We start from the raw sequence: 27,697 nt of genomic DNA, 5'->3' as shown, positions 1-27,697 counted from the left end.
AGAAGATGCATTGCTCTTTGAAATCAAATTTGTAACTAACATACATACAATTTCCCCTGGTATGTGTCAATTAAATGATGCAGCCCGTATCCATGTAGTCCTGCAAAATGCTCACTAGGCAAATCAGTAAATTTTGTTCTCACATAGGCAAGTAGCCTTGCACTTTTCCTTGACCAACTCATGTTCACAGCCGGCTGTATTCTTCAAGGAATCACAGTTACTTAGGAGATCTTGATACTGGCAACTATTGGCTGAAACAAAAACAGATTAGTTATGTCATTATCATTTTCCTCAGTAACAGCAAAACCATACATTCAAAGTGTGTGTGGAGGGGGTAGGAGGGAACAAACAAGTTAGCATCACTTACACTATAATGGGTCTTTCACGTCTTAAGGGACGTATGAGGTGTCTTAGTTGAGCTCACTGATAAATCCATCACTGTTTAAATTCTACATTTAGTGATGTTTCTAAAATAAATTGACCTACTTTTCCCCCTCAGCAAGCAGAATAATATGAATGTAACTAAATCTTTCTATGCCTGCATAGCCAAATATGGGAACCATTAGCTACACATAGGTATTTAAATTAAAATTAAAATTTTAGTTTCTTAATCTTATTAGCCTCATTTCAAGTGTTCAAAGTGTGATTAGTAGCACATGTTGATAGAGACTGTTTCCATCGTATCATAATATTGGGCAGCATGGCATTACACTCCAATGCTTTTTTTGAGTTAATAATCTGTATGGGTGGATAAAAGTATAAAACAAGGACAATATGCCCTTTTCCTTTTGATGTTTCTACTTGGGTGTTCCCCAGGGACCTCAAACTCAATAAAACTCAAATTAAACTGCTTGTATTAGCTAAAAGGCTGACAGTTCTCAGGAGTGATCTCCCTGCATCACTCCCACAATCTAAGGGGTATGACACTTCAGCTACTCAGTAATTTAAGCCAGGAACTGGAATCAACTTGAACTCTTTCGTTTCTTCTTTTGGCCAGCACTCACCCAGCACAGGGTATAAACATTGACTGACTATTGTACTTTCTGTCTCTCAAACCTGTCCATTTTTTAAACTCATTGTGCTAGTCCTGTAGTAAAGGCATATGTTTGTTAAAAAGTTTAATTTTAAAATATATAATTGGTACATAATAATTGCATATATTTATTGGGTACAGTGTGATGTTTTGATATATATATACATTACATCATGAGCAAATCAGGGTATTTAGCACATTTATCACTTTAAACACATTTCTTTCTAATAAGTTAGTTATCATTTCTTGGTAATAATAATCAAAATCCTTCTAGCTCTCTTGAGACATAATTATTATTAGCTATGGTCACTCTATTATGTAATAGAATACCAAACTTATTCTTCCTGTCTGCAACTGTGCACTCGTTGACCCCTCTCCACGCCTTTCCACCCCCGCCTACCCTTTCCAGCCACTGTCAATCACTATTTTACTTTCTACTTCTATTAAATTAACCTTTTTAGATTCCACATATTAGTGAGATCGTGCAGTATTTGTAGGAGTGCAAACATCTCTTTGCCACATTGATCTTTCATTTGGAGGTATCTCAGTAGTGGGATTGCTGCGTCATATAGTAATTTCATTTTTTTTTTTTGAGGAATTTCCATGATGTTCCTTATAATGACTGTACTAATTTGCATTCCCAGCAACAGTGATGTAAGTTCCTTTGCATCTTTGCCAGCATTTGATTTTCTTTCTGATAATAGCCATTCTAACCTAGGTGAGATGAAATCTCATTGTAGTTTTTATTTGCATTTTGCTGATGCTTAGGGATGTTGACCATTTTATTCAAATACTTGTTGTCCATTTGTTGTATTCTTTTGAGAAATGTCTATTCATGTAATTTTCTCTTTTTTTTCTTTTTTCTTCTTCTTTTTTTTTTTTTTGAGATGGAGACTCGCTCTGTTGCCCATGCCAGGCTAATTTTTTTACTTTTTATTTTTGTATTTTTAGTAGAGATGGGTTTAGTTAGCCAGGATGGTCTTGGTCTCCCAACCTCATGATCCGCCCACCTCAGCCTCCCAAAGTGCTGGCGTGAGTCACCGCACCCAGCCTTTTCCTCACTTTTTAACGTGTTTTTTTTCCTACTGAGTTGCTGAGGTCTTGAATATTCTGGATATTAATCCCTTGTCAGATGAACAGTTTGTAAATATTTTCTTCCATTTTTCAGATTGTATCTTCACATTATCAGCTGTTTCTTTTGTTGCACAGAAGCTTTTCAGCTTTATAATAATTTAATGCGTCCATTTTTGCTTTTGCAGCCTGTGCTTTGGAGGTCTTCTCCATAAAATTTTTGCCCAGATTAATGTCCCAAAGGACTTTCCCATTGTTTCCTTCAAGTAGTTCATGGTTACAGGTTGTACATTTAAATCTTGAATCCATTTTGAGTCTATTTTTGTATATGGTGAGAGATAGGGGTTAGTTTCATTCTTCTGCATATGGATATCCAATTTTCCCAACACACTGAAGAGACAGTCCTTACCCCAGTGTATGTTCTTGGTGCCTTTGTCAAAAATCAATAGGTTATAAATGTGTTAATTTATCTCTGGGTTCTCTGTTTCATTGGTATACATGATTGTTTTTATGCCAATACCATGCTGTTTTGGTTATCATAGCTTTGTAGTATATTTTGAAGCCAGAGCCTCCAGCTCTGTCTTTTTCTTCAAAATTGCTTTGGCTATTCAGGGTCTTTTGTGATTCTATATGAATTTTAGGATTGTTTTCTCTATTTCTGTGAAAAGTGGTACGAATGTTTTGATAGAGATTGAATTCAATCTGTAAATTGCTTTGGGTAGTTTGATCATTATTAACAATATTAATTCTTCCAGTCCATGAACATAGTATGTATTTCATTTCTTTCTGTGTAGTCTTCAATTTCTTTCATCAGTGTTTTATAGTTTTTCCTATGAAATATTTTATTTCCTTTGTTAAATTTATTCCTAGGTATTTATTTATTCATTTTGTAGCATTTGTAAATGTAGTTGTTTTCTTGCTTTCTTTTCGAGATAGTTCATTGTTGGTGTATAGAAACATAACTGGTTTTTCTATTTTGATTTTGTATCCTGCAACTTTACTGAGTTTATGAGTTCTAAGAGTTTTGTTTGTTTGTTTGTCTGTTTTTTGTGTGGTAGGAGTTCTTTGTTTTTCTAAATGTAAGATTACATCATTAGCAAACAGGGAAAATTTGACTTCCTTCTTTACAATTTGAATGCCTTTTATTTCTTTCTTTTGTCTAATTGCTCTGGCTAGAACTTTCAATACTATGTTGAATAAGATTGGTGAGAGTGGGCATCCTTGTCTTGTTCCTGATCTTAGAAAAAAAGTTTTTAACATTTTACCTTTTAGTAAGATATTAGCTGTGGGCTTGTCATATATGGCCTTTATTGTGGTGAGATATGTTCCTTCTATGCCTAGTTTGTTTGTAGTTTATATCATGAAGAGATATTGAATTTTATCAAATGTCACCAAATGCTTTTTTTTTTTTTTGTCTATTGAGAGGATCATATGGTTTTGTCTTTCATTCTGTTAAGGTGGTGTATTTTGTCCAAACATCTTTGTATATATGAGATAAATCCCACTTGATCATGCCATTTAATCTTTTTTGTGTGTTGTTGAATTTGTTTTGGTAGTACAGTATTTATTGAGGATTTTTGCATCTATATTCATTCTTTTTTGTTGTGCTCTTGCCTGGTTTTTGTATCAGGATAATTCTGGCATTGTAAATGAGTTCAGAAGAATTTCCTCAACCACATCAAATGTTTCGAATAGTTCAAGAATTGGTATTTGTTCTTTTAAAAGTTTGGTAGAATTTAGCAACGAAGTCATCTTGTCCTGAACTTTTCATTGTTGTGAGACTTATTATGGAATCAATTTCATTATTTATTATTGGTCTATTCAAGTTTTCTGTTTCTTCTTGGTTCAGTCTTGGGTAGGTTGTATGTATCCATAAATTTATCCGTTTCCTCTAGGTTTTCCAATTTCTTGGTTGTTCATTATAGTCTCTAATGGTCTTTTACATTTCTTTTACATTTCTATAGCACCAATTTTGATGTCTGCTTTTCACTTCTGATTTTATATTTTAGTTTTTTTCCTCTCTTTTTCTTAGTCCAGCTAATGATCTGTCAATTTTCTTTATCTTTTCAAAAAACTAACCTTTTGTTTCTTTGATCTTTTATATTTTTATATTTTTTGCCTCAATTTTGTTTATTCTTCTCTGATCTTTATTATTTCTTTCCTCTAACTAAGTTTGGGTGTGGATTGCTCTTGTTTTTCTAGTTCCTGGAGGTGCATCATTTATTAGGGTGCTTATTTGAAACTTTTCTACTTTTTGATGTAGTAGTTTCATGCTGTAAACTTTCCCTCAATACTGCTTTGGCTGTATCCCATACTTTTTGATATGGTGTGTTTCTATTTTTATTCATTTGGAAAATTTTTTAATTTTTAAAAATTACTTAATTGACCCATTGGTCATTCAGGAGCATCTTGTTTAATTTCCATGTATTTGTATTGTTTTCAAAGTTCCTCTTGTTACTGATTTCTAGTTTTATTGCATTGTAGTTAGAAAAGATACTTAACATGATTTCCATTTTTTAAAAATTTAAGAGTTGTTTCCTGGTCTATGTGTTCTCTCTGGAGAATATCCTGTGTGCTGATGAAAATAATGTGAATTCTGTAGCTATCAAATGGAAAGTTCTGTAAATGTCTGTTAGGTTCATTTGGTCTGGAAAGCTGTTTAACTCAAATGTTTCTTTGTTGATTTTCTGTCTGAATAATCTGTCCATTTCTAAAAGTGAGGTATTGAATTCCCCTATTATTATTAAATGGTTATCTGTCTTTTTCTTTAAGTCTATTAATATTTGCTTTATATAGCTAGGTGTTCTGATGTTGGGTGTATATGTGTTTATAATTATCATATCTTCCTAACACATTGACCCCTTTATCATTAAATAATGGCCTTATAGTTACTTTCTCTTTTTTGGTTTCTATTTGCAGGGAATATCTTTTTTCATCTCTTTACTTTCACTCTATGCATGTCTTTACAGGGGAGATAAGTTTTTTATTGTATGAAGCACATTTGGGTGTTTTTTTTAATCCATTCATCTGTTCTGTGTTTTTTAATTGGAAAATTAAGTCCATTTACATTCAAGGTTATTATTGATAGGTAAGAATTTACTAATTCCATTTTGTTACGCATTCTCTGGTTGTTTTGTAATCTTTTCTTTCTCTCTTGCTGCCTTCCTTTGTTGTTAAGTGAGTTTTTCTGGTTGCATGTTTTCATCAATTGCCTTTTATTTTTAGTGTATTTTTAGTGTGTATATAATAGGATTTTTCTTTGTGGCTACCATGAGGCTTACAAAAGTTCTTATAGTTATAATAAATTATTTTAAACTAATGATGACAGTTTACCACAAAGAAACAAAAATTTTACATTTTAACTTCATATACCCATGATATTTTTTGACTTTTGGATGTCTCAATTTATACGTTAAGTTATTATTTTAACAGTTTTGTTGTTTTAGTCTTCATGCTAAAGATATGAGTGATTTAAATACCACAATTACAATATTAGAATACTCTAAATTTTTCTGTATGCTTACTTTAGCTAGTGAGTTTTATATCTTTAGATATTTTCATGTCACACTTTAGCATTCTTTTCTTTTAGGTAGAAGAACTTCCTTCAGCATTTCTTTTTTTTTTTTTCTTTCTTTCTTTTTTTAGATGGAGTCTAGCTCTGTCGCTCAGGCTGGAGTGCACTGGCACGATCTCGGCTCACTGCAAGCTCCGCCTCCCAGGTTCATGCCATTCTCCTGCCTCAGCCTCCCGAGTAACTGGGACTACAGGTGCCTGCCACCACACCTGGCTAATTTTTTATATTTTTAGTAGAGAGGGGGTTTCACCGTGTTAGCCAGGATGGTCTCGATCTCCTGACCTCGTGATCCGCCCATCTTAGCCTCCTAAAGTGCTGGGATTACAGGCGTGAGTCACCGCACCCAGCCTAGCACTTCTTTTAAGACAGGTTTTGTAATAATGAATTCCTCCAGAATTTGTCTGGGAGTCCTTATTTCTCTTTTATGTCTCAAGAATAGTTTTGTTGGGTGCAATATTTTAGGTAGGTTTTTTAAAATCATTTTTTAGCACTTGCGTAAATTGTCCCCTCTTCCTTCTGGTCTGTAAAGTTTCTACTGAGAAGTCTGCTGATAGGTGTATTGAAACTCTGTTACATGTTATTTGCTTCTTTTCTCTTGTTGCTTTTAGAATTCTCTTTTTTCCTTGACCCTTGAGAATTTTATAATTATATGCCAAGGGGTAGTCTTATTTGGGTTGAATCTGATTAATAAACTTTGGCCTTTCTTTACTGGTTATTTCTATTTTCCTGCAGGTTTGGAATGTTTTCTGTTTGTTGTTTCTTTCTTTCTTTTTTTTTTTTTTTTGAGATGGAGTCTCACTGTGTCACCCAGGCTGGAGTGCAGTGGCCTGATCTCAGCTCACTGCAAGCTCCGCCTCCCAGGTTTACGCCATTCTCCTGTCTCAACCTCCCGAGTAGCTGGGACTACAGGCGCCCGCCACCTTGCCGGGCTAGTTTTTTGTATTTTTAGTAGAGACGGGGTTTCACCGTATTAGCCAGGATGGTCTCGATCTCCTGACCTCGTGATCCACCCATCTCAGCCTCCCAAAGTGCTGGGATTACAGGCTTGAGCCACCGCGCCCGGCCTGTTGTTTCTTTCAATAAGGTTGCTACCCCTTTCTTATTCTTTATTCCCTCTAGAATCCCAATTATTCTTACATTTGCTCTTTTGATGCTGTCTTATTGATCTTGTAGATCAATGAAGAAAGTTCATTCTTTTTCCTTCTCTTTTTCTCCTCTGTATTTTCATATAGCCTGTCTTCAAACTCACTGATTCTTCTGCTTAATGAATTCTGCTGTTGAGACCATCTACTATTTTTTTCATTTTATTTATCGTATTTTTCAGCTTCAGGATTTCTGTTTTGTTTTTTTTTTAATGTCAATCTTGTTATCAAATTTCTCTGATAAATTTCTAAATTGTTTCTCTGTGTTTTATTGAAGTTTATTGGGCTTCCTACAAACAGCTATTTTGAATTCCTTACCCTAAAGATTATACATTTCCATCTTTCAAGGGTTGGTCACCGGTGCTTTACTTAGTTCTTTTGATGAGGTCATGTTTTCCTGAATGTTCTTGAAACTTGCGGATTACTATCTCAGTATCTAGGCACTAAAGAATTAATTATGCTAGTCTTTTCAATCTGGGCTTGTTTGTACCTGTTCTTCTTCAGAAGGACTTCCAATAATTTAAAGGAGACTAATGAGTCTCCTAAGATGGCAGTTATTTCATTATTAGATGATGTTCTAAACCCAGATTTGCTGCAAACTTGGTTAGGAGAAGGGTAACATGGACAATTCCCTGGATGCCACAGCTGTCACTGTGCTTTGATGCATCTGAAGTCCATGGACTCTCGGACCAGGACAGAACCAGGGCTTGCCCAAGGTCAGCAGCTGTTATGACTTTCCAGCTACTACAATTCATTTTGGGTCTGAGGCCATTTTAGTTGACCGGTGGTACTGAGACTTGAGTCTGTCCCATTGGGGCAGCAGATTCCTTTTTGGTGCTGTGGTGGGTCTAGAGGCTCTATCTATGCATACCAATCTGGATTTAGGAGCTGTGGGTTTCTTACTGGTATGTGTTTTGTTGTGGCAGGCCCAGTACTAAATCCAAGGCAGAGTACCCCACACACTTCCTTCTCCTTCCCCCAAGTGGACAGCGTCTCTCTCTACTCTGTGTTACCTAGGATTTATGAGAGGGGTGATGCAGGCAATCCCATGGACACAGCAGCTGATACCAGCTGATACCATGACAGATGAATTCCAGCCTTGTTAGCAAACTGCCTTCAGCAAATGTATAAGTATTCAACTATTTTTCTTATTTATTTATTTATTTATTTATTTATTTATTTATTTATTGAGACGGAATCTCGCTCTGTTGCCCAGGCTGGAGTGCAGTGGCTGCCTCCCAGGTTCAAGCGATTCTCCTGTATCAGCCTCCCAAGTAGCTGGGACTACAGGCACCCACCACCACACCCAGCTAATTTTTGTCTTTTTAGTAGAGACAGGGTTTCACCATGTTGGCCAGGCTGGTCTCAAACTCCTGACCTTGTTATATGCCCACCTCTGCCTGATTTATAGCTTTGGTATCATTAATATTCTGAAATATAGCTATATAACTGAGTCAGAAAAAATGCTTAGTAAAGGTGAGTGCATTGAAGAGGTAAAAGTTTCAGTGATTGTGTCAACTTTATCATTCATAATAATTTTAATAAAAGTATCCCAACTACAGAAAGCCAGCAGCTATTTTTACTTCTATTCATGGCAATTTATTAAATGAGATATATGATATTTATTTCATTTTCTCCTTTTGCAAAAATATGTGCACAGGTTCTATGAGCCAATATTGTATATAGATTGAGTTTTGTCATAAAAATATACACAAAACAATTATGAAATTATAGGGCAAGTAATCATTTATTAAGGCAAACACTATGATCCTAATTATATTATCAACAAGAAGTGAGGAAATCAGCATGACAAACACATTGGCACAAATAAACAGTGATATTTGGCATGCCTTTCTAGACTGAGCCATAATTTGATCTCACACTTTAGATTTATACATTTTGATTCTTTTAAAATACCAGTTTTGGTACAGTTATACGAACTTTGATAATTGAACTATTTACCAAACGGTGTATGGTTAATATTAATGGGCTCTGCAGAGCCACAAAAACACACTGATGATAAATACTCCATTATGTTACATAGGGCAATATGCTTTTCATTACAAATAATATGTAGCTCCTCCAGTGTGTAAAATGTTTTTTTAAGCATACTTTGTTGAATATTTTTTGGGTTTTTTCATAAATACGTTATTTCAATTCATTACTTTAGAAGATTTGTTAAATTATATAAAGAAAAGAAAATATCAATTATATAATAAATAATAGCAAGCTAATCACTTCAAACTTACTGCATAGTCCTTTGTCACAATTATCAGGGCAACTGGCACAAGGTGTTCCTTGTTGGTAAGGGGTATTCTTTCTATTCACATTATTACCACTGAAATTTGAAATACGTGTCAAATATTTTTCACTTTACTGTTTATACTCTAAGGGCAGTATCAATCATCAAATATACATAAATAGTTATTCAGTGTTTTTAGTATGTTAACAAAACTGAAAAATTACAATTCCCAATGGGTATTTCAGATAACAGCCCAAATTAAGAAAATGCTTCACACATGGACATATCTTCTTGACCATAATTTCACAGGCTGGGTAACTAAATTTGATGACAAGAGTCTGAAATTTTCAGAGTATATTCAGTGTGGCGACACTATCTTTATCTCCCAGTATATTTAGTCAAATTACTAAGGCAGTGTATCCCAAGGTGCCAATAAGGGACAAAACATATCTTGTAGAGGGAAAGGACAAGATCCTAGGAGTAGCAGGTTGTAGTAGGAAATTAATATGCAATGTTAAAATATCATTTTCCATTTGAAAAATGGAAAACAAACCCATAGTGTCTCTAATAGAAACTATGAAAAATATACCTCCAGAGTATTTTTTTCTTCCAGATGGAGGTTGCGATTTTTCAGTAGTTAGTGGTGTGTGTGTTTGTAGGAGTGTGCTTAGGAAGGTTTGTGAGTTTGTAGAGGTGGCATGTATGAGATTTTTACATTTACCAAAACAGAATATTAGTTTTTGTTATCCCAGAACTTAAAGTAAAAAAAAAAAAAAAAATTAAGAAAAGTTTTGATAAATACTGATATCCAGGATATAATAGTTTTGCAATGACTAACCATAAGTTAATGATGATCATTATTCTATTGGCCATTAAATTCATTTAAAAATATGTAGGAGTCCAAATCTCAATAGACCAAGTGGGCTAAGGACCCAAGGAAATGCAGCTAAATCTCAGTCTCTTTGCCTAGAATATAGCTGTATGTGTATGAGCTCTTGGAAAATCGTGAAACAGATATAAAAGGATTTTAAAAGTTCTAGTTTCCTTGACTTCCCTCATGATCTATTCCAACTGTCACTTCTGACACCTGGTTGCTGATGCCTCCCTCTGAGGGCCAGTCAGTGAGTGTGGATACATCCTCCTAGGGCCTTTCAATTCTCTCTACTTAAATCCTAATAGGCACTTGAAGGAAAATGACTTTGGATGTTATACTTCTCAAACTGGAACCCTATATCATCTTCGTTATCTACAGTCTCGAAACAAATCCTGTAGTTGTGTCCCCCACCACAGCCTCCAGTGGTAAAGAATTTCAAACATTAAATTTTAAATTAATGTACCACGAATATCTCCTTAAAATATCCATAGGATTTATTGTGGATAACTCTAAACATATTGTTTAATGAAGGAGCATGTTTACTGCTACAAATCAAACTTTACAAGATGGTTAAAGAGCTTTCTGTGAACAATTCTGAGAATCAGAGACTTAAGATGTTATCTTTTCTGTATTCTGAAATAAAGATGTCCTGAAAAGTCATTGAAATCCAAATGAATGAATCATTTGTAATGGTAATTGTGAATGTGTGTGTGTGTGTGTGTGTGTGTGTGTGTTTTACATAAGCAAAAGTAGGAATATTGGAGCAGAAAGGGCCAAAATCACAATCCATCTTCCATTTGCAATCTCACCAGCACCCTGAAGCATCTATACTCCTAGAGTATGAAATTAGCAAGATGTGATGATACCAATTCTAGGGAAGTACATATTACACATGCTCATAGAGTAACCCTAAGCTGAGGGAAAGCCAACTGAAAGAAAAGACATTATTCTATTAATGAGGAATGAGAGATTCAGTTTTTATAACTGAAACTGAGAAGTTGTTCTCCTCTGAGAAGTTGAAAGTGTCTCAACCTTAAAAAACATTTCCAAACATTTATCCCCTCCCCTTTATTGAGATATGTTTTCATTCTGGTTTAAGATGTGAGAATTATTAAAAAATAAATTGCAGATAGAATTACTGCCATTAAATGCTAAGCAATCTACTTACGCAGGACAATATTGGCAAACATAGAAGTATTTTAGAGTATCTTGATTGGGACAGTAGGCAATTCCACAGCCTACCTGGTAAGTCGAGTACCAAACAAGCTGCAAATTAACAATGGAATAAATATACAAAAGTACATTAGAGAAGAGGAAAAATATTTAAAAAAATAGTAGCAAATATAAAACTGAAAAATGTTAGTTTTAGTTTATAGACATACACCATACAAATATTTAAATTATTGAACCAAAGACATAAACTTTAAAAATATTTAATTTTCATGTACATTCATCACTTTAAAATTTATCATGTAGGAACAATACAGAGTATGCTTTCCTACTAAGAGTCTAGCTGACAATGAACAAAAATGACAGCTCTACAGCAGCCAAATTCCAAGACTGTATTCTTCCCACTCGGACTGTCCTCCTAAATTGAACATTGCAGTGGTCATAATTTGGAGAAGCTTTCCTATTAGAACATTTGTGACATAGGTATTTCCATGCATTCTTTTTACCTGAGTATAATGTCCAACAACTGCATTGGGACTCTTTGGTCCTACACCATAGACAAAATCTAGGCTCTCGTCATACCAGCTTTGGATTGCAGCTGACCAGGAAGTAGGGTCACTTGACATATAGAGATTCTCGCCACATCTTGTACCTAAGGGGCAGATCATTCATGAGCAAGGTAATAAACATGCAATGGTAAAAGAAATTGACTACACAAACACAAAGATGTTGCCTTTCAAACCCAAGGTCCAGCAGATGCTAACTGTTGATTAATACATAAAGGAGTGCTTCAGTTCCTTATCAGCTATAAGGCCAATAAGAACACTGAACTGCCTAACACACTGAGGCTGGCCTGACCACATAAAACTTTAAGCTAACACTCTGCTTTTTAAAAATCCTTGCATGCTAAATTTTCCACGTGTATGCCTTGAGTGTTCCCAGCTTTATATGGTAAGCTTGCTAAAGGCAGTGACCAACTCTTACATTTTGTCTTTTGCTCTAGTAACCCTCAACAGAGATTTTTCAAATATAGGACCCTAAATAAATGTATATGACTTTGTGTGAAATCTGAAAAAAAGACTTTATAGGCTGTTTTTAAGAGTCCCAAGAAAGAGAAAACTGACACCAGGAAGGATAACAGTTTTCAAAATTTATGGATTTTCTTTTAACCAGGAAATCAGATATCACAAGTTGAAATCCTTGTGAGTTCAAGAAGTGCCTTACAGCCCAGAAACACTTCAAAAATTATTTGGGCATTTACTAGTTTTTATAATCCTTGATAAGTCCTTTTAAAACTCAAATGTAGCATCCCATGCATTGTAGGTATCCAGTCCACACAAAATACTTGATTGACTCATATTAAAAATTTTAAAAATAATATATTCAAAAATATTCATTTTTATAGAAATTTTGAATATGATAAATTTAAATCCACTTTGTCCACTTTTATCCACTTTAGATCAAAAAAGGAATAATTCATCATAAGTTCAATATATTTTATGGATACAAAAGAATAGATTTCAAAACATCTGACAGCTACATAAATTAACAAAAAGGGCAGTGGGTTAGAAATCAGAAAGCTTGGTTAAAAATTTCTAGTACGACACTGTTTCAGATTATGTTCTTGGGTGAGTCACTTTTCTTTCAAATTCTGGCTTTTCTAATTCTTACACTTACAAAAAGAAAGATGATATAAAATCTGCTGTAGTCATAAACTGGTTGCAAGAAGCAAAATTATTTGCATAATGTACACAATAAAAAAGCACAGCCTTGTTCTTATTGTAAATATCCCTCTGTATACAGATACTTTGACTTCAAAAAGACAACAGTATGAGTAACATTTATTTTCAAAGTCTTCTTATTATAGAGCATCCTACAATGCTCTATTATTGTTTTATTCATTTATTAATTCAACAAATATTTACTAATTTACATACTGGTTTTGCGGTCCTCTGGATCACTGTGCTGTAAAGTGCACTTGTTTGCCCACCTTTGGGCATTCGCTGTTACCTCTCTGCTCCATTCCTAAACGTCACAAGAAAACAAAATACACTTAATGATTCAGCCACAATGAAACATACACTTTATGATCTGATTTGTAAATACTTTAAAATTTCTGTAGATGTATTCTCTAATACTACTGTTACTAAAATATTTTTAAGTGTTTTTATCTGTTCTGGTGCCAGTTTACATATGAAGGGTAGTCCATAGGTAATGTATCTAAAAGGCAAAATAAGACAATAATATGTGATTATTTATGATAGCAAAGCAGCCATACCTAGGATATTTATTAATGACGCTAGTGTAAATACTGATAAGCAGGTGAAATATCCTCATTGTATTTTAATAGTAATAAGCTGGCCAACATTATTTCCAATTCCATTTGTTTTCACATGTAGGCCATTGCTTTCGTATCAGAGATACCTGTCTTTCAGGGACTGTGCCCTGGGAAGTGGGCTTTTACTCACAACAGCTGACACCCTGAAGGAAAGGGGATTTCTTGATTTTAAACCAGAAAAGAAAATGAACAAAAAGTGTAATGGTTTAACACTGGATGCCTGAATATTTGACTTCCAATTCTGCCTTCCAAATTTAACAACCCTGTATAATTGACAGTTTTTTTTTAACCATTGTAAAAAAAAAAAAAAAGACACAAGTTTGTAAACCACAAAGTTCGTAAGAGATGCCAGTGGCCAGCTGTCTGCTCCTGCCACAGCTGGTTCACACCCATCTCGTTACATCACTGCCTCTTACCATCTTTAGCATGTTACTGGCAGGTGGAGAGACTGCTTTCCTTAGTTCATTGTGTTTATTTACAATCTCCCTTTGCACTTGCCCCTGGGTGGTTAACAAAGCAGTAAAAGCAGGATCCTAAAAGAAAATAAAATTAGAATTATTATTTAACAATGTTGTAAATTTCATATAATAGTGAATAAGTTAATGCAAGAGAACAAAGGTCACTTTAAAAAGTGCAAAATATTTAGTTATCATGTACATATATTAAATATTACAAATATTTAAATATTGAAAGTCAACATTAGTTGTTAAGCATTGTCACTAAATCTGAGTTGAAGACATAACTTTTAAATAGTAAAGTAGTAGATTGAAATGTTTAAATAGGAAAGCAGTAGATTGAAGCTTTGGGAATTGTGAGTAACTCATGGCATGACAAACTAAAAACCCCTCGGAGGCCACAAATGCCGATTTCTGTTTCAAGGGAACTTTTCAAAAAACAGTTTTGGGGGAACAGGTGGTAAACGGTTGCATGAATAAGTTCTCTACTGGTGATTCCTGAGATTTTGGTGTACCCATCACCCAAGCAGTGTCCACTGTATCCAACGTGTAGTCTTTTATTCCACGCCCCCTCCCACCCTTTCTCCCAAGTCCCCGAAGTCCATTGTATCATTATTATTATTATTATTATTATTTTGAGACGGAGTCTTGCTCTGTCCCCCAGGCTGGAGTGCAGTGGCGCCATCTCAGCTCACTGCAAGCTCTGCCTCCCGGGTTCATGCCATTCTTCGATCTCAGCCTCCTGAGAAGCTGGGACTACAGGTGCCCGCCACCACACCCAGCTAATTTTTTGTATTTTTAGTAGAGACAGGGTTTCACCATGTTAGCCAGTTTGGTCTCGATCTCCTGACCTCATGATCCGTCCGTATAGGCCTCCCAAAGTGCTGGGGTTACAGGCGTGAGCCACCGCGCCTGGCCTCATTGTATCATTCTTATGCCTGTGCATCCTCATAGTTTAGCTCCCACTTATTAGTGAGGACATACGATGTTTGGTTTTTCCATTCCTGAGTTATGTCACTTAGAATAATGGTCTCCAACTCCATCCAGGTTGCTGCAAATACCATTATTTCATTTCTTTTTATGGTTGAGCAGTATTACATGGTGGGTATACACACACACACACACACACGGTATGTATATATAGGTATACATTATATATTATATATAATATATATTATATATATGCATATATATCACATTTTCTTTATCCACTCATTGATTAATGGGCATTCGGGCTGGTTCCATATTTTTGCAATTGTGAATTGTAGTGCTATAAACATGAGTGTGCAGGTGTCTTTTTTTCATATAATGAAATCTTTTCCTCTGAGTAGATACTCAGTAGTGAAATTGCTGGATCAAATGGTAGATTTACATTTAGTTCTTTAAGGAATTTCTATACTCTTTTCCATAGTGCTTGTAGTAGCTTACATTCCCACCAGCAGTATAAAAGTGTTCCCTTTTCCATATCCACACCAATATCTATTATTTTTTAAATCAGATTATGGCCATTCTTTTAGGGATAAGGTGTTAGCTTCGTTGCGGTTTCGATTTGCATTTCCCTGGTAATTAATGATGTTAAGCAGCTTTCCATATGTTGGTCAGCCATTTTTCTATTTTATTTTGAGAATTGTCCACTCATGCTCTTAGCCCACTTTTTGATGGGATTCTGATTTGTTTGAGTTCCTTGTAGATTCTGGATATTAGTCCTTAGTTGGATAAATAGTTTGCAAAGATTTTCTCCCATTCTGTGGGGTTTCTGTTTTTTTTTTTTTTTTTTTTTTTGAGACAGAGTCTCGCTCTGTCGCCCAGGCTGGAGTGCAGTAGCTGGATCTCAGCTCATTGCAAGCTCCGGCTTCCGGGTTCACACCATTCTCCTGCCTCAGCCTCCCGAGTAGCTGGGACTACAAGCGCTCGCCACCTCGCCCGGCTAGTTTTTTTTTTGTATTTTTTAGTAGAGACGGGGTTTCACCGTGTTAGCCAGGATGGTCTCGATCTCCTGACCTCGTGATCCGCCGGCCTCGGCCTCCCAAAGTGCTGGGATTACAGGTGTGAGCCACCGCGCCCAGCCCCCGGGGTTTCTGTTTACTCTGCTGATAATTTGTTTTGCCCTGCAGAAGCTTTTTAGTTTAATTAAGTCCCATGTTTTTATCTTTGTTTTTGTTGCATTTGCTTTTGGGTTCTTGGTCATAAGACATTTGCCTTGGTCTTAGACATTTGCCTAAGTCAATGTCTAAAAGAGTTTTTCTGATGTTATCTTCTAGAGTTTACATGGCTTGGTCTTAGATTTAAGTACTTGATCCATCTTGAGTTGATTTTTGTATAAGGTGAGAGATGAAGATTCGGTTTCATTCTTCTACATGGATCTTGCCAATTATCCCACCACCATTTGTTGAGTAAGGTGTCCTTTTCCCACTTTATGTTTTTGTTTGCTTTGTTTAAGGTCAGTTGGATGTAAGTATTTGACCTTATTTCTGCGTTCTCTACTCTGTTCCACTGGTTTATGTGCCTATTTTTATACAGTACCATGCTGTTTTGGTGACTGTAGCCTTGTAGTATAGCTTGAAGTGGGGTTATGTGATGCTTCCAGACTTGTTATTTTTGTTTTGTTTTGCTTTGTCTATGCAGGCTCTTTATGGCTCCATATCAATTTTAGGATTGTATTTTCTAGTTCTGTGAAAAATGATGATGGTATTTTGATGGGAATTACATTGAATTTGTAGATTGTTCTTGGGAATATGGTCATTTTTACAATGTTGATTTTATCCATCCATGAGCATGGGATGTGTTTCCATTTGTTTGTGTCATTTATAATTTCTTTCAGCAGTGTTCCGCAGTTTTCTTGTAGAGGTCTTTCACCTCCTTGGTTAGGTATGCTCCTAAGTATTTTATTGTTTTCTCAGCTGTTGTAAAAGGTATTGAGTCTTGATTTGATTCTCATCTTGGTCGCTGTTGGTGTATAGCAGTACCACTGATTTGTGTACATTGATAGCTAAAGATAGGACCCCAATCTGTTCTGGCTTATAGTGTTTCTGCAGAGACCATCTGCAGTTAATCTGGTAGGTTTTCCTTTGTAGGTTACCTGATGCTTTTGCCTCACAGCTATTAATATTCTTTTCTTGATCTTGACTTCAGATAACCTGAGGACTATGTGCCCAGGTCATGATCTTTTTATGATGAATTTCCCAGGAGTTCTTTGAGCTTCTTGTATTTGAATGCGTAGGTCTCCAGCGAGACCAGGAAAGTTTTCCTCAATTATTTCCCTCAAATAACTTTTCCAAACTTTTAGATTTCTCTTCTTCCCCAGGAACTTCAATTATTCTTAGCTTTGGTCACTTAACATAATCCCAAAACTTCTTGGAGGCTTTGTTCATTTTCTTTTTATCATTTTTTTTGTCTTTGTTAGAATTCAAAAGCCAAATCTTGAAGCTCTGAAATTCTTTCTTCCACTTGTTACATTCGATTGTTGAAACTTCCCAGTATTTTTTGCGTTTCTCTAAGTGTGTTTCATTTCCAGGAGTTGTGATTGTTTTTTATTTGTGATATTTATTTTTCTGGAAATTTTTTCATTCATACTTGCATTACTTTTTAAATTTCTTTGAGTTGGTTTTCACCTTTCTCTGGTTCCTCCTTGAGAAGCTTAATAATTAACCTTCTGAATTCTTTTTCCAGCAATCCAGAGATATCTTCTTGGTTTCAATCCATTTCTGGTGAGCTAGTGTGATCTTTTGGGGGATGTTATAGAACATTGTTTTGTCACATTACCAGAATTGTTTTTCTGGTTCCTTGTCATCAGGTAGACTATGTCCAAGGAAGGATCTGTGGCTCAAGGGCTGCTGTTCAGGTACTTTTTCCTTGAACCCTTGATGTGGTACTCTCCCCGTTCCCCTAGAGATGGGGCTTCCTGAGAGCCAGACTGCAGTGATTGTTACTGCTCTTCTGGGTCTAGCCACCCATCAGAGCTACTGGACTCCAGGCTGGTACTGGAGAGTGCCCGCAGACAGTCCTGTGATGTGATCCATCTTCAGGTCTCTCAGCCACAGACACTGACACCTGCTGCAGTGGAAGTAGCAGGGGAGTGAAGTAGACTCCAAGAGTCCTTCGTTGTAGTTTTGTTTAGTACACTGGTTTTCTTGAATGTTAGTTATGCTAATAGTGAAGTTGTCATGTGGACAGTCTCAGGACCTCTGGTTAGCCAGGATTGTTACAGGCAGTGGAATTAACTGTTGTTTTCTCCTTCCTTGGGGTAGAGTTGTTCTGAGTTGCTGTAACAGCCTGAGTTGGTTTCAAGACAGCATAAGCTGTGGTAGTATGGGGGGATACAAGTTTGCCCTAAGGTCTCCTGGATAAGTATTCAGGTTTTTCAGGTGATGGACAGGGCCATAGAGCTCCCATGAGTTTATGTCTTTTGTCTTTGGCTACCAGGCTGGGTAGAGAAAGACCATCATGTGTGGGCCAGGATTAGGGATACCTGAACTCCGACTCTCCCTTGGTGGGGGCTTCCTGCAGCCACTGTGGAAGATGGGGGTGTGGTTCTCAGGCCAAAAGAGTTATGTTCCAAGGGGGCTATGCCTGCCTCTGCTGCTTCATACAGGTCATCAGGGAAGGGGTGGAAAGCCAGCAGTGACAGGCTTCACTAAGCTCCTACAAGTGAAGCAAGTCACTTGCAAGGCCAGTCTCACCCCTGCTGTGCTCCCTCAACGGCCAATAGAGCTGAATTTATATCCAGGCCTCTGTTGTGCAAGGCTGAGATCTTGGTCCAGGCTACAACCCTCCCCAGTAAGCAGGGCTTTCAGGCCTTTCCCCACTTCCTACCTGCTGCAGCTTCTGTACTTATATCTGTACTTGCCATTCACAATCCCAGATCTGCCCAGAAAAATTTGTACTTGGTCAAAATTATTACAAAGTTCAGCTGGAAGTCTCCTCCCTGTGGCCCTTCCCTAATTCCACTGGCTTCCCTCCTTGAGGATCTCTGTGAGATAAAGTCAGAAATTGCTTCCCTGGGCTTCTGTGGGGACTGGGATTGCCTACAGGGCTCTTCTCACTGCTTCTTCTTCTTTTTTATTTTGCATGGCTCTCTAAATTCGTTTCAGGTTTAAGTAAGGTTAAATCCTTCTCCCATGATCTCGATTTTCAGCTTCCTCAGTGAGGATGTGTGTTTAGAGGCAGACTTTCTTCCCTCACACTTTGGGCACTCACAGTGTTTCAGCAAACTCACAGAGTTTGTAGTGGCAAGCCACTTCTTTCAAAGGGTCTGTGAGTTCTTTCAGTTTTCCTGCCATGCCCCTGCAGTGGTTCTTGGTGCAAAAGTTCATGATGTGAATCTCCACATATTGTTCTGTTTATCCACATATTGTTCTGCTTATCCACATATTGTTCTGTTTATCCACATATTGTTCTGTTTATCCACATATTGTTCTGTTTATCCAAGTGGCAACTGCAAGTTAGTCATGCCTCCTATCTGACATTTCCCCCAGCAAGGGAACTTTTAATAGGATTTGAATAGACATATGAATAATAATATTTTATAACTACAAGCATGCAAATTAAAAACCTTGAGATATATTCATTCACATTTGATCAGGCTGCAAGGTAGGGTAAAGCTGGAGCCCATGATTCATCCTAAATTTTATGGGGCAGTTTTCCTTGACATGGTATCTGCCTTTAAGGAAAAATGTTTAGGCCCAGTTGAAGTGCATGTCTGCATTCAGTACTATAGTAAAACGATTATACCTATTATGTAGCAAATTTTATGGGTTGCGTAAAAGATAACTTTGTAATACTAAAAAAAAAAAAAATTAAAGCAATTTGGAGGGATCAAATCTATCTATTGCTGACTTTGTTCCTTTTAGTAACAGAAACATAACTGATAAAGTATTAAATTGGGCCCTAATATGTTTGGTTTATCTTTGTGGTTGTATATTTGTCTGTGTGTGTGGTATGGGGCCTGCTAAGCCTCGAGGTAGAATAGGGTCTGAAAATTGCTGGATCAAGGTCCAAGCAATTTGATGACCTAAATTTACACACGAGTATGATGTTATATAGGTATGAGCAAGATTTTGAAGTATAAGTCTAAAAGGAACAGGGCCACTTAAAGATTTTTTTCTGACACCTTGGAATAAGTTATCCCCCTCTCCTCCCATACTGAGTTCCCTTAAGGCTCTCACAATTCTTATACCATAGGTCTGAGCATATTATTGCCATTATCTACTATATATGAATTTCTCTTTCCTGCTTTTATGTTCCTAACAACAGGGACTGATAGCGGATGCCATTGTACCAATAAATATGGCAAAGTTACTGACTCATAAGTTAGAAAAGATGTGCATATAAAATATCAGTAGAAGCAGATTTCTGCATCACATCAAAGCATAAAATATCATCCCTGGATATTTCCTCTTGACCTAAAAAAATCTGGTTATGGTGGTTTCATTTCAAAACACATAAAAAGTTAATTTCTAAATTATTTCCTGCTTCTCACACCTTCTTGCTTTGTAGATAAAATTGTACTGAAAAAGAGATGTACTTTTAAATGTGTTCACAAAGCTATTACCTGACTAGCAACATTAAACATATTGAGAATAAAATAAATATGGTATCTATCCTTAAAGAGTTTATATTGAATAGGTGACATAAGTAAAAATTACAATACACGTGATAACAAAACTGATCTTAGGGATCTACAAGATAGAGAGGAAGGAGGGATCAATTCTTTGAAGTCAGGGAAAGCTTCATAAAATGTGATTCTGGGGTTTTGAAAGATGAATAGAGTTTTCTAGGCATTTTGAAAACATCAGAAAATCATACTGGGCAGAGTGTTTACAGAGCATCTGATTTCAAACATGTAGTGGTGCCAAAACAAAATGACATCTCACTTTTTAATAATTTAAAAATGAAGACCAGGAGATGAGTCAGAGAGGTTAAAGGGGATTGGAAAGGGGTATGAAAGAAAATATTTCGGCGAAAGAAATGAAAAGAACAGCAAATTATTTGAATGAGGTCCTAGGTGATGAATAAATTACCTGCACATTGATAATTTAATTACAGTAATACAATGACTATATTTCTGAATGCCAAATGAAGTTTGAACTGAGTGTCAGAGTCCTCCAGTCTGAAAAGTCCTAGTGCACGGAGTTAATGGAAGATGTGACAACAAACAGCAATGCCAAAGCTGTTTCAGAGGCTTCCTGGCTAGGAGATACACACTGTATGTGAACACTGCACATTTTATCACTGAAGATTGCTGATCATAATATAGGGTCAATTCAACAAAGTAGCGTATTAGAAATAACTCCAGGATCTGAATTCAAAATCCTCTTGGCCCTTCACATACTAACTCTATTATCACAACTAAACAAACCACTAAGAACTTTAGAGTTGGGGTTTTTGTTTTCTTAATTAAAAATATAAATCTAATTATTATTATACCCTAACTATAAAAATTAAACGTGCTAATATAGTGGAGAAGTTGTGTTAATTTAATATTATGTAAGTATATTGTCAATTTTGTATGGGGATCTCATTAAAAAGAAATAAAATTAAGGAAATCAGAAAATAGATTGGGGCAAGAGAACTATCATCAATTTTCTAACCCCACAGACCAGTGATGTTTATTAGAAAAATAATTTAAACATGATATGCCATTTTAATTTTTAAGTGATATTAATTTAAATAATATATTTTATTTGTAATGAGTTAGGTGGTAGTCTCCAAAAAGATATGTCCATGTCCTTATGCTCAGAAACTGTCAATGTGATCTTATTTGGAAAAAGTCTTTGCAGATGTAATTAAGTTAAGGATCTCAGGATGAGATAATCCTTGATTATCCAGTTGTCCCTGAATGTAATGACAAGTGCCTCTATAAGAGACACACAGAGAGGAGAAGATAACGTAAAGATGGAGGCAGAGATTGGAGTGATGCAGCCACAAGCCAAGGAATGCCAAGCAGTGGGAGAAGCCACCAGAAGGTGGAGAAAAGCATGGAACAGATCCCTCCCTCTTAGATCCTCCAGAAGGAGCTCAGCCCAGTAGATAATTTTGTTTTAGATTTCTGGCCTCCATAACTGTGAGAGAATAAGTTTTTGCTGTTATAAGCCACTTAGCTTGTGGTAATTTGTTGCAACCAACCTAAGTACCTAATATATTATTTAACTGAATATATAAAATATTATCATTTCATCATGGAGGCAATATAAAAAATTGAGATATTTTCATCTTTCTTTGTTCTAAATGTTTGAAATCTGGTGAGTTTCTTACCATCAGAGTACATCTTGCCTGTTCAAACCTCATTTCATGTGTTCAGTAGTCACATGTGACTGGTGGCTAGCATACACATGCAGAACACATACAGCATAGCCTTGGCCTTTCATCTCAATAATTGTGTTAAGTGGTCTGAGAACTCTGAGAGAACCAGTGGAAACTCTGACATACTAAACTCTCTTACCCTCCTTTACTTTCAAAATAGCCTGCCATAGCACAAAGTTGCTGGATAGCTCTGAAAAGATTTTCCATTTTAACCTTACCTTTCCTTCTGCAGGTAAAGATGGAAGCAGCACCACAACCAGAAACAACACCGGTAGTAAAGCCATTGCTGAAAACTAAGTCAGGAAAAACAAAGGTCTGCATTGAAATAAGTAGTTTAAAAACTTCTAAGAGGGAGAATACCAACATAATCTCGATTATTTCAAAGGAACTGTGATTTCCAGATTCGTTAAGAATGGAACAAAAGAAGAATTGCCGTATGGTACCAGTAGAATCATAATGAGGTCAACCTTGTCTCTGATAGTGACAATAAAAAAATAAGCTGAAGAACTCTACTGATGCCCTTGAGGTACATCTATAAAAGATAGACACATACTCCCTTCTTTCTGCCTACTTCTGCTATCCTTACGCCATCAAAAAGAAAACAGATTCCTGAATAGTTAATTATAGTACTGACATTCATTCTTCATCTCAATTTTTGGAGAAAAGTTTATTTTCAATATATACCAACTCTCAATTGGCTATTCTGTATGAAAAGTATAATGGTTTGTCCTTTTATTTATACCAGACTCTAAGATAACAAGGTTGTGATTACACAGATATGGTTGTACAAATACTTTATTAGTTGTTATTTCCCTAATGGAGTAACTAGAAGTTATATCTATTTTCTTCCTTACGCTTGTGAATATTTTCAAATTTCTCTGTATAGAAAAAAATACAATTAATGCATTGAAAATATAGCTTGTTCAAGTTTACTCAATGCATTATTTTGTACGAAGATTGTTTCATGTTTTCATTATCTCCTAAAAAGATACTCAGAATTTTGTTACCCATGTTGTCCTTTCTCAATATGTCAAAAAGTCCTACATCCTTTAGATGAAGCAACAAGACCACTTAGTTTCAGAAACACTCACCTTTCTGTCACTAGACATATAAATTGTTTACTTTGTAAATTAGAGTTATGCTCCCTAGATTTGTTGCATGTGTGTGGGATTTGCACTCCCAAATTCTTGGAAGGAAAGAAAATTCCAAACAATTTATCTGTGATACTTCTCAGGCTTCACCTACTGTAAATAGTGTATCATTGATACTTGTTCCATCCATTGCCTTTATCCTCAATGGTATGCAAAAAAGGGATGAGGGATGAACAATTATTGATGGTTTGTGGAAAATGATGTACAATTTCACTCCCATACCTTACTGGGTATTACTATTTATATTGTATGGATGATGCAATTAAGGCTTAAGACAGTTAATTAACCTGTGCCAATGCATAGGTAATGTCAGAAATTAGTCTTTATCCAATTATGACTTCAAAGTCAATGACTTTGAAAGAGATATTGACTCATTGAAAGACACACAGTTTTAACTGGGAAAAGGCAGACATTGTTGCAGCACAATGGAGACCCTCTATTTTTACTTTAATAATTCCCTTCTTAATACATAACTGTGTATGTTAATAGTAAAATCATTAATATGCCAGCTTATACGATATGCTTAAACAGTCATACTTTTCCATTTTCCTATTAAAGGTAGTTCTACTATAATTGTTTAAAGTCATAAACATGAGAATTAATTCCATTACTTGTTTTTAGAAAAAAATGTAAAAAATTTTTATATATCAAATTTTGGGGGGTTATGATACTGCTGTAATTTACCTTCTTAACTGTAAAAGAATAAAATTAACTTGAGGTCATTCTCAAAACAAATGTAATCAAAGTTTTGAAAATCATGAATAGGCCAGGCACAGTGGCTCATTCCTGCAATCCTAACATTTTGGGAGACTGAGGTGACAGCACATAACTTGAGCCCAGGAGTTCAAGATTAGCCTGGAAAACATAGTGAGACCTCATATCTACTAAAACCAAACAAACAAACAAAAACAAAACATAATGAGCTGGGCATGGTGGCAAGTGCCTGTATTCCTCGCTACTCAGGAGTCTGAGGTGGGATGATCACTTGAGCCCAGGAGTTCGAGGCAGCAGTGAACTATGATCCCAGCACTTCATTCCAGCCTGGGTGACAGAAAGAGACCCTGTCTCTAAAACAAACAAACAAAAAACAAAAGATAAAATCATGAGCAAACTCACTAATCGTTTTACCCTTGACAACATAAAAATGATTGGCGTGATAAAATATTCACATTAAAATAAATGAATTATCACTTACTGTTGGTTTTCTGAGCAAGATGAAATATCTGCTTTATCTTTAGAAAGAAAGAAGGTGGAAGGTTTAGAGCAGCATATACATTACACATATTCCTGTTTTGGCAAACTCTGGTTTTGTTAAATAAATCCAAGTCAACAAAGTTCTGAAATAGTATTTTTCATACCAGTAGCCTCAAACTTCCTTGCCAGTTGTCTGATAATGCTTTTGACATTATTTGCTTCCCACATAGTTTTTAACATGAGTAAGTAAATCATGCTCTCCCTTTCTAATCAGTCCTCCCTTCTCCTTAGGCACACTATAATCTGGATGTGGCCTTTTTGGACTGGTATTTCTATACTGACAACCCAAGACAGGTTAATTACTGTGAAGGTTACCAGGATTCTGCTTTATAGTTGAACTCTTATAGTTCAGCTGTCTATGATTTTTACTTTCTAGTTATCAACTACCTGTGCCTTATTGGTTACAGGTGCAGTCTTTGGAAACCATCAGGTCTGGGAAATCTATGCCAAACTTCAGATTTTTTCTTACGTAAAATGTAGATTTTTATATCACAGGTTTTTGCTTTGAAGACTGGAAGGGACAATGTATGTAACACCTCTAATACAATAAACACATTATGCATATAATACAAATAAATGGAAATTATCCATGTTTTTATTATCCTTTGCAATGCCTGCTAGATTGCTGAGCACATAAGATCTTTCTGTAAACATATGCTGTTTGATTGAATTGCTAATTTCTAAGGGTTTAAGAGACATGTTTTTCCTTCTAGGTGTTATAGGAAAAACAAATCAGTATAATCTAATTCGAGATTCATATGTTCAAGGCCTGGTTCTATTATAGGAGACCTTCTGGCTAAGTTTAGGAAAACGCTCTAACATCTGGGCTGCTGTATCCTCATCAGTTCATTGAAAGCAATACGCAGAAGCCTGAAGATTTCTGTATAGCTCAATCACCCATTGTTTGCATCTGATGACCCAGAATTGTATAATAGGCCATGATGCCATATTCTTCTCTTTGCTGCTCTTCTCTCCCATACTGTCAACCATCTAACCTATAATCATCTTCATTGCATCAATGAAAGCAATGTCACTGTTGGTGAGAGTATATTCAAGTAAAAATATTTTTTTCTATTCCGTATAATTACATTTTATTTCTTTAAACCCACATTGATATATAGTTGAAAAGTTGGCTACCATTTTTTTTTTTCCTTGCTACTTACTAATGGTGAAGTACTGTGCTCTTTCTTGCAGGTGTTTTAAGATCAGGATGACATGGTTTTCCTAGAGTGTCTTTAGGAGGGCCATGATGTATAATTTTATAGCCCTAGAACAAGGAAACAAAATATTTACAAAATATTTAAAATAAAGATGTGAAAAAGACGCTTATAGATGGTGTCTATAATTTTTGTCACAAACTTAAATTTGGACTCAATTGTTTAGTATTGTTTCTAATACTTTACTGTATTTATTTGATCTCACCGTTAAGACCATATTGTCCTTCTGAGGTCAGATTGTATTTCAGCGTCCTGATATTTCCTTCAAACACTAACAAAAAAGTGGACTTCTTGAAGTTCAGTAACTACTAGTTGGCTAACTTGCCTGGAAAATTGCAACCTATTTTCAAGACTCCCAACCCCTTATCTAGGACTTCAATCCATTCTTTAAAAGATCATTTCCATAAGCAGTGTCCCACATGGTAAGTATTAACTATGGGGAGTTGGGGGTAACAGCTTTATCTCTTTTTTTTTTTTTTTTTTTAATTCTGGAAGCCAATAGATAATATAAAGTCCAGCAGAGTCAATAACCCCAATTCTAATTGTTATTACAGTTTCTAATACCTGTACATTCAAAACATCTATTAGAAACTAAGAGTCTTAATTTGACTTCGTAAAAATCAGACTTAGAGATGGCTTCAGGCTTCTACTATGATTCAGTGGGTCTTTTGTACTTAGAATGATTTATCTTTTAAGGTAGGTAAAGAGTTTCAATAGACTAAACATAGAGAAGCATGTTGAAAGTTATGGTAGGTCGGTGCTGAGCAACAAAATTGAACTCTCAGTCTGCCGGACATCACCTATATGCCCTCCAGGTGCCGGCAGAGGAGCGAAGGAGGATCAGAAGCCCCCTCACCTCAACGATGGTTCTTTCCCCTGTGCTTCACCACACCTCCCCGTCCCTAGCCATTTCTAGTCTCCAATCTGGGTCTTATATTTACCCTGGCTCCAGAGCACAGACCTTCCGGCAGTTGGGCCGGAGCGTTGGCGGCTGCCGCGCGCCTCCCTCACCGCGATTGTGCACTTGCCAGACGCCGCGTGTGGGCGACGTCACCGGGCTTTATGCTTTCATCGCCGCTCCCCGCCTACGTGGGCTGCTCTCCTCCTATCGCCTCCCCGCCCCCACTACGGAGAAAACCCTGCCCGTTTTCCCTTGGGAAAAGCAGAGTTCTCTTTTTCTCACTACCACCAGTTGATGAGGAAAGAAAATGTCTGTTCGCATACCTGCGCCGTACTAGGAGGAGGAGGGAGGTCATATAAGGATTCGGATTGCCCAGGGGGTGGCTTGAAAAAGGTGTTCGCATTCAGACAAGAATGCCTGAATTAATGTAGTTCAATTTAAAGAGAGAATTAGGAGTCCACAGCTGCTTAAGTCTGCAATGCGCTGCCAGTATCATGCCAATCGCGCACTCCGGTTACACACAGGTTGTCAGTTTCAGGCTCTCTCATAAACACTTCATGTTCTTGCCCCTCTTCCCCCGTTGGCAACAGTTTTATGGTGAGAAAATTCACGAAGAGTAACAGGAACAACTCTTATGAAAATACCCAGAATTCCTGACCCGAGGCTACTGGCTCCAAGTTTAGCAGATATATCAAGCATTGATTAAAGACATGTTGCCCCTCTCAGAAGGTGGATGAGTAATAGGTGCATTTTCTTCTATTCGCCGTTGTTTTCAAACTGAAAAGGAGTGAATTAGCTTATGACCTAGAGGAAGAAGGTTGGGTCAAAAGATGTCAAACCAAGGATTAATATCCGTCATACCTTGGTTCTCTGTAAGCCGCGCAAAAGAAGCTTGAGATTTCACCAACTCTGGAGACTCACTTGGGCACAACTGAAACCACAACAAACTTGGTGCTCAGTGCCATTTTTCTTTG

The 27,697-nt window shown here is 36.4% G+C and overlaps 1 protein-coding gene across 3 annotated transcripts; it reads right to left on the bottom strand.

Moving 5' to 3' along the window:
• On the bottom strand, positions 1–26,864 carry CRISP2 (cysteine-rich secretory protein 2). Of its 3 annotated transcripts, none has more exons than XM_011960256.1 (9): positions 26,784–26,864; positions 25,769–25,872; positions 22,419–22,493; positions 13,861–13,977; positions 13,044–13,131; positions 11,613–11,758; positions 11,105–11,202; positions 9,070–9,158; positions 1–251 (listed from the first exon to the last, which is right to left on the bottom strand). In XM_011960256.1, the coding sequence occupies exons 3-9, from the start codon at positions 22,482–22,484 to the stop codon at positions 124–126; spliced, it is 732 nt and encodes a 243-aa protein (XP_011815646.1). In that variant the 5' UTR covers positions 22,485–22,493; positions 25,769–25,872; positions 26,784–26,864; the 3' UTR covers positions 1–123. The 3 variants fall into 3 exon arrangements, with proteins under 3 accessions (XP_011815646.1, XP_011815647.1, XP_011815648.1); XM_011960257.1 differs by having other exon boundaries at positions 26,764–26,842; XM_011960258.1 differs by having other exon boundaries at positions 142–251; positions 9,066–9,158.
• Positions 26,865–27,697: the final 833 nt, after the last annotated feature.

This window comes from Colobus angolensis, unplaced genomic scaffold (assembly GCF_000951035.1).
Source record: "Colobus angolensis palliatus isolate OR3802 unplaced genomic scaffold, Cang.pa_1.0 Scaffold51, whole genome shotgun sequence".
Taxonomy (NCBI): domain Eukaryota; kingdom Metazoa; phylum Chordata; class Mammalia; order Primates; family Cercopithecidae; genus Colobus; species Colobus angolensis.
The sequence above is the reverse complement of the archived record's forward strand: the minus strand, read 5'-3'. Positions and strand labels throughout refer to the sequence as shown.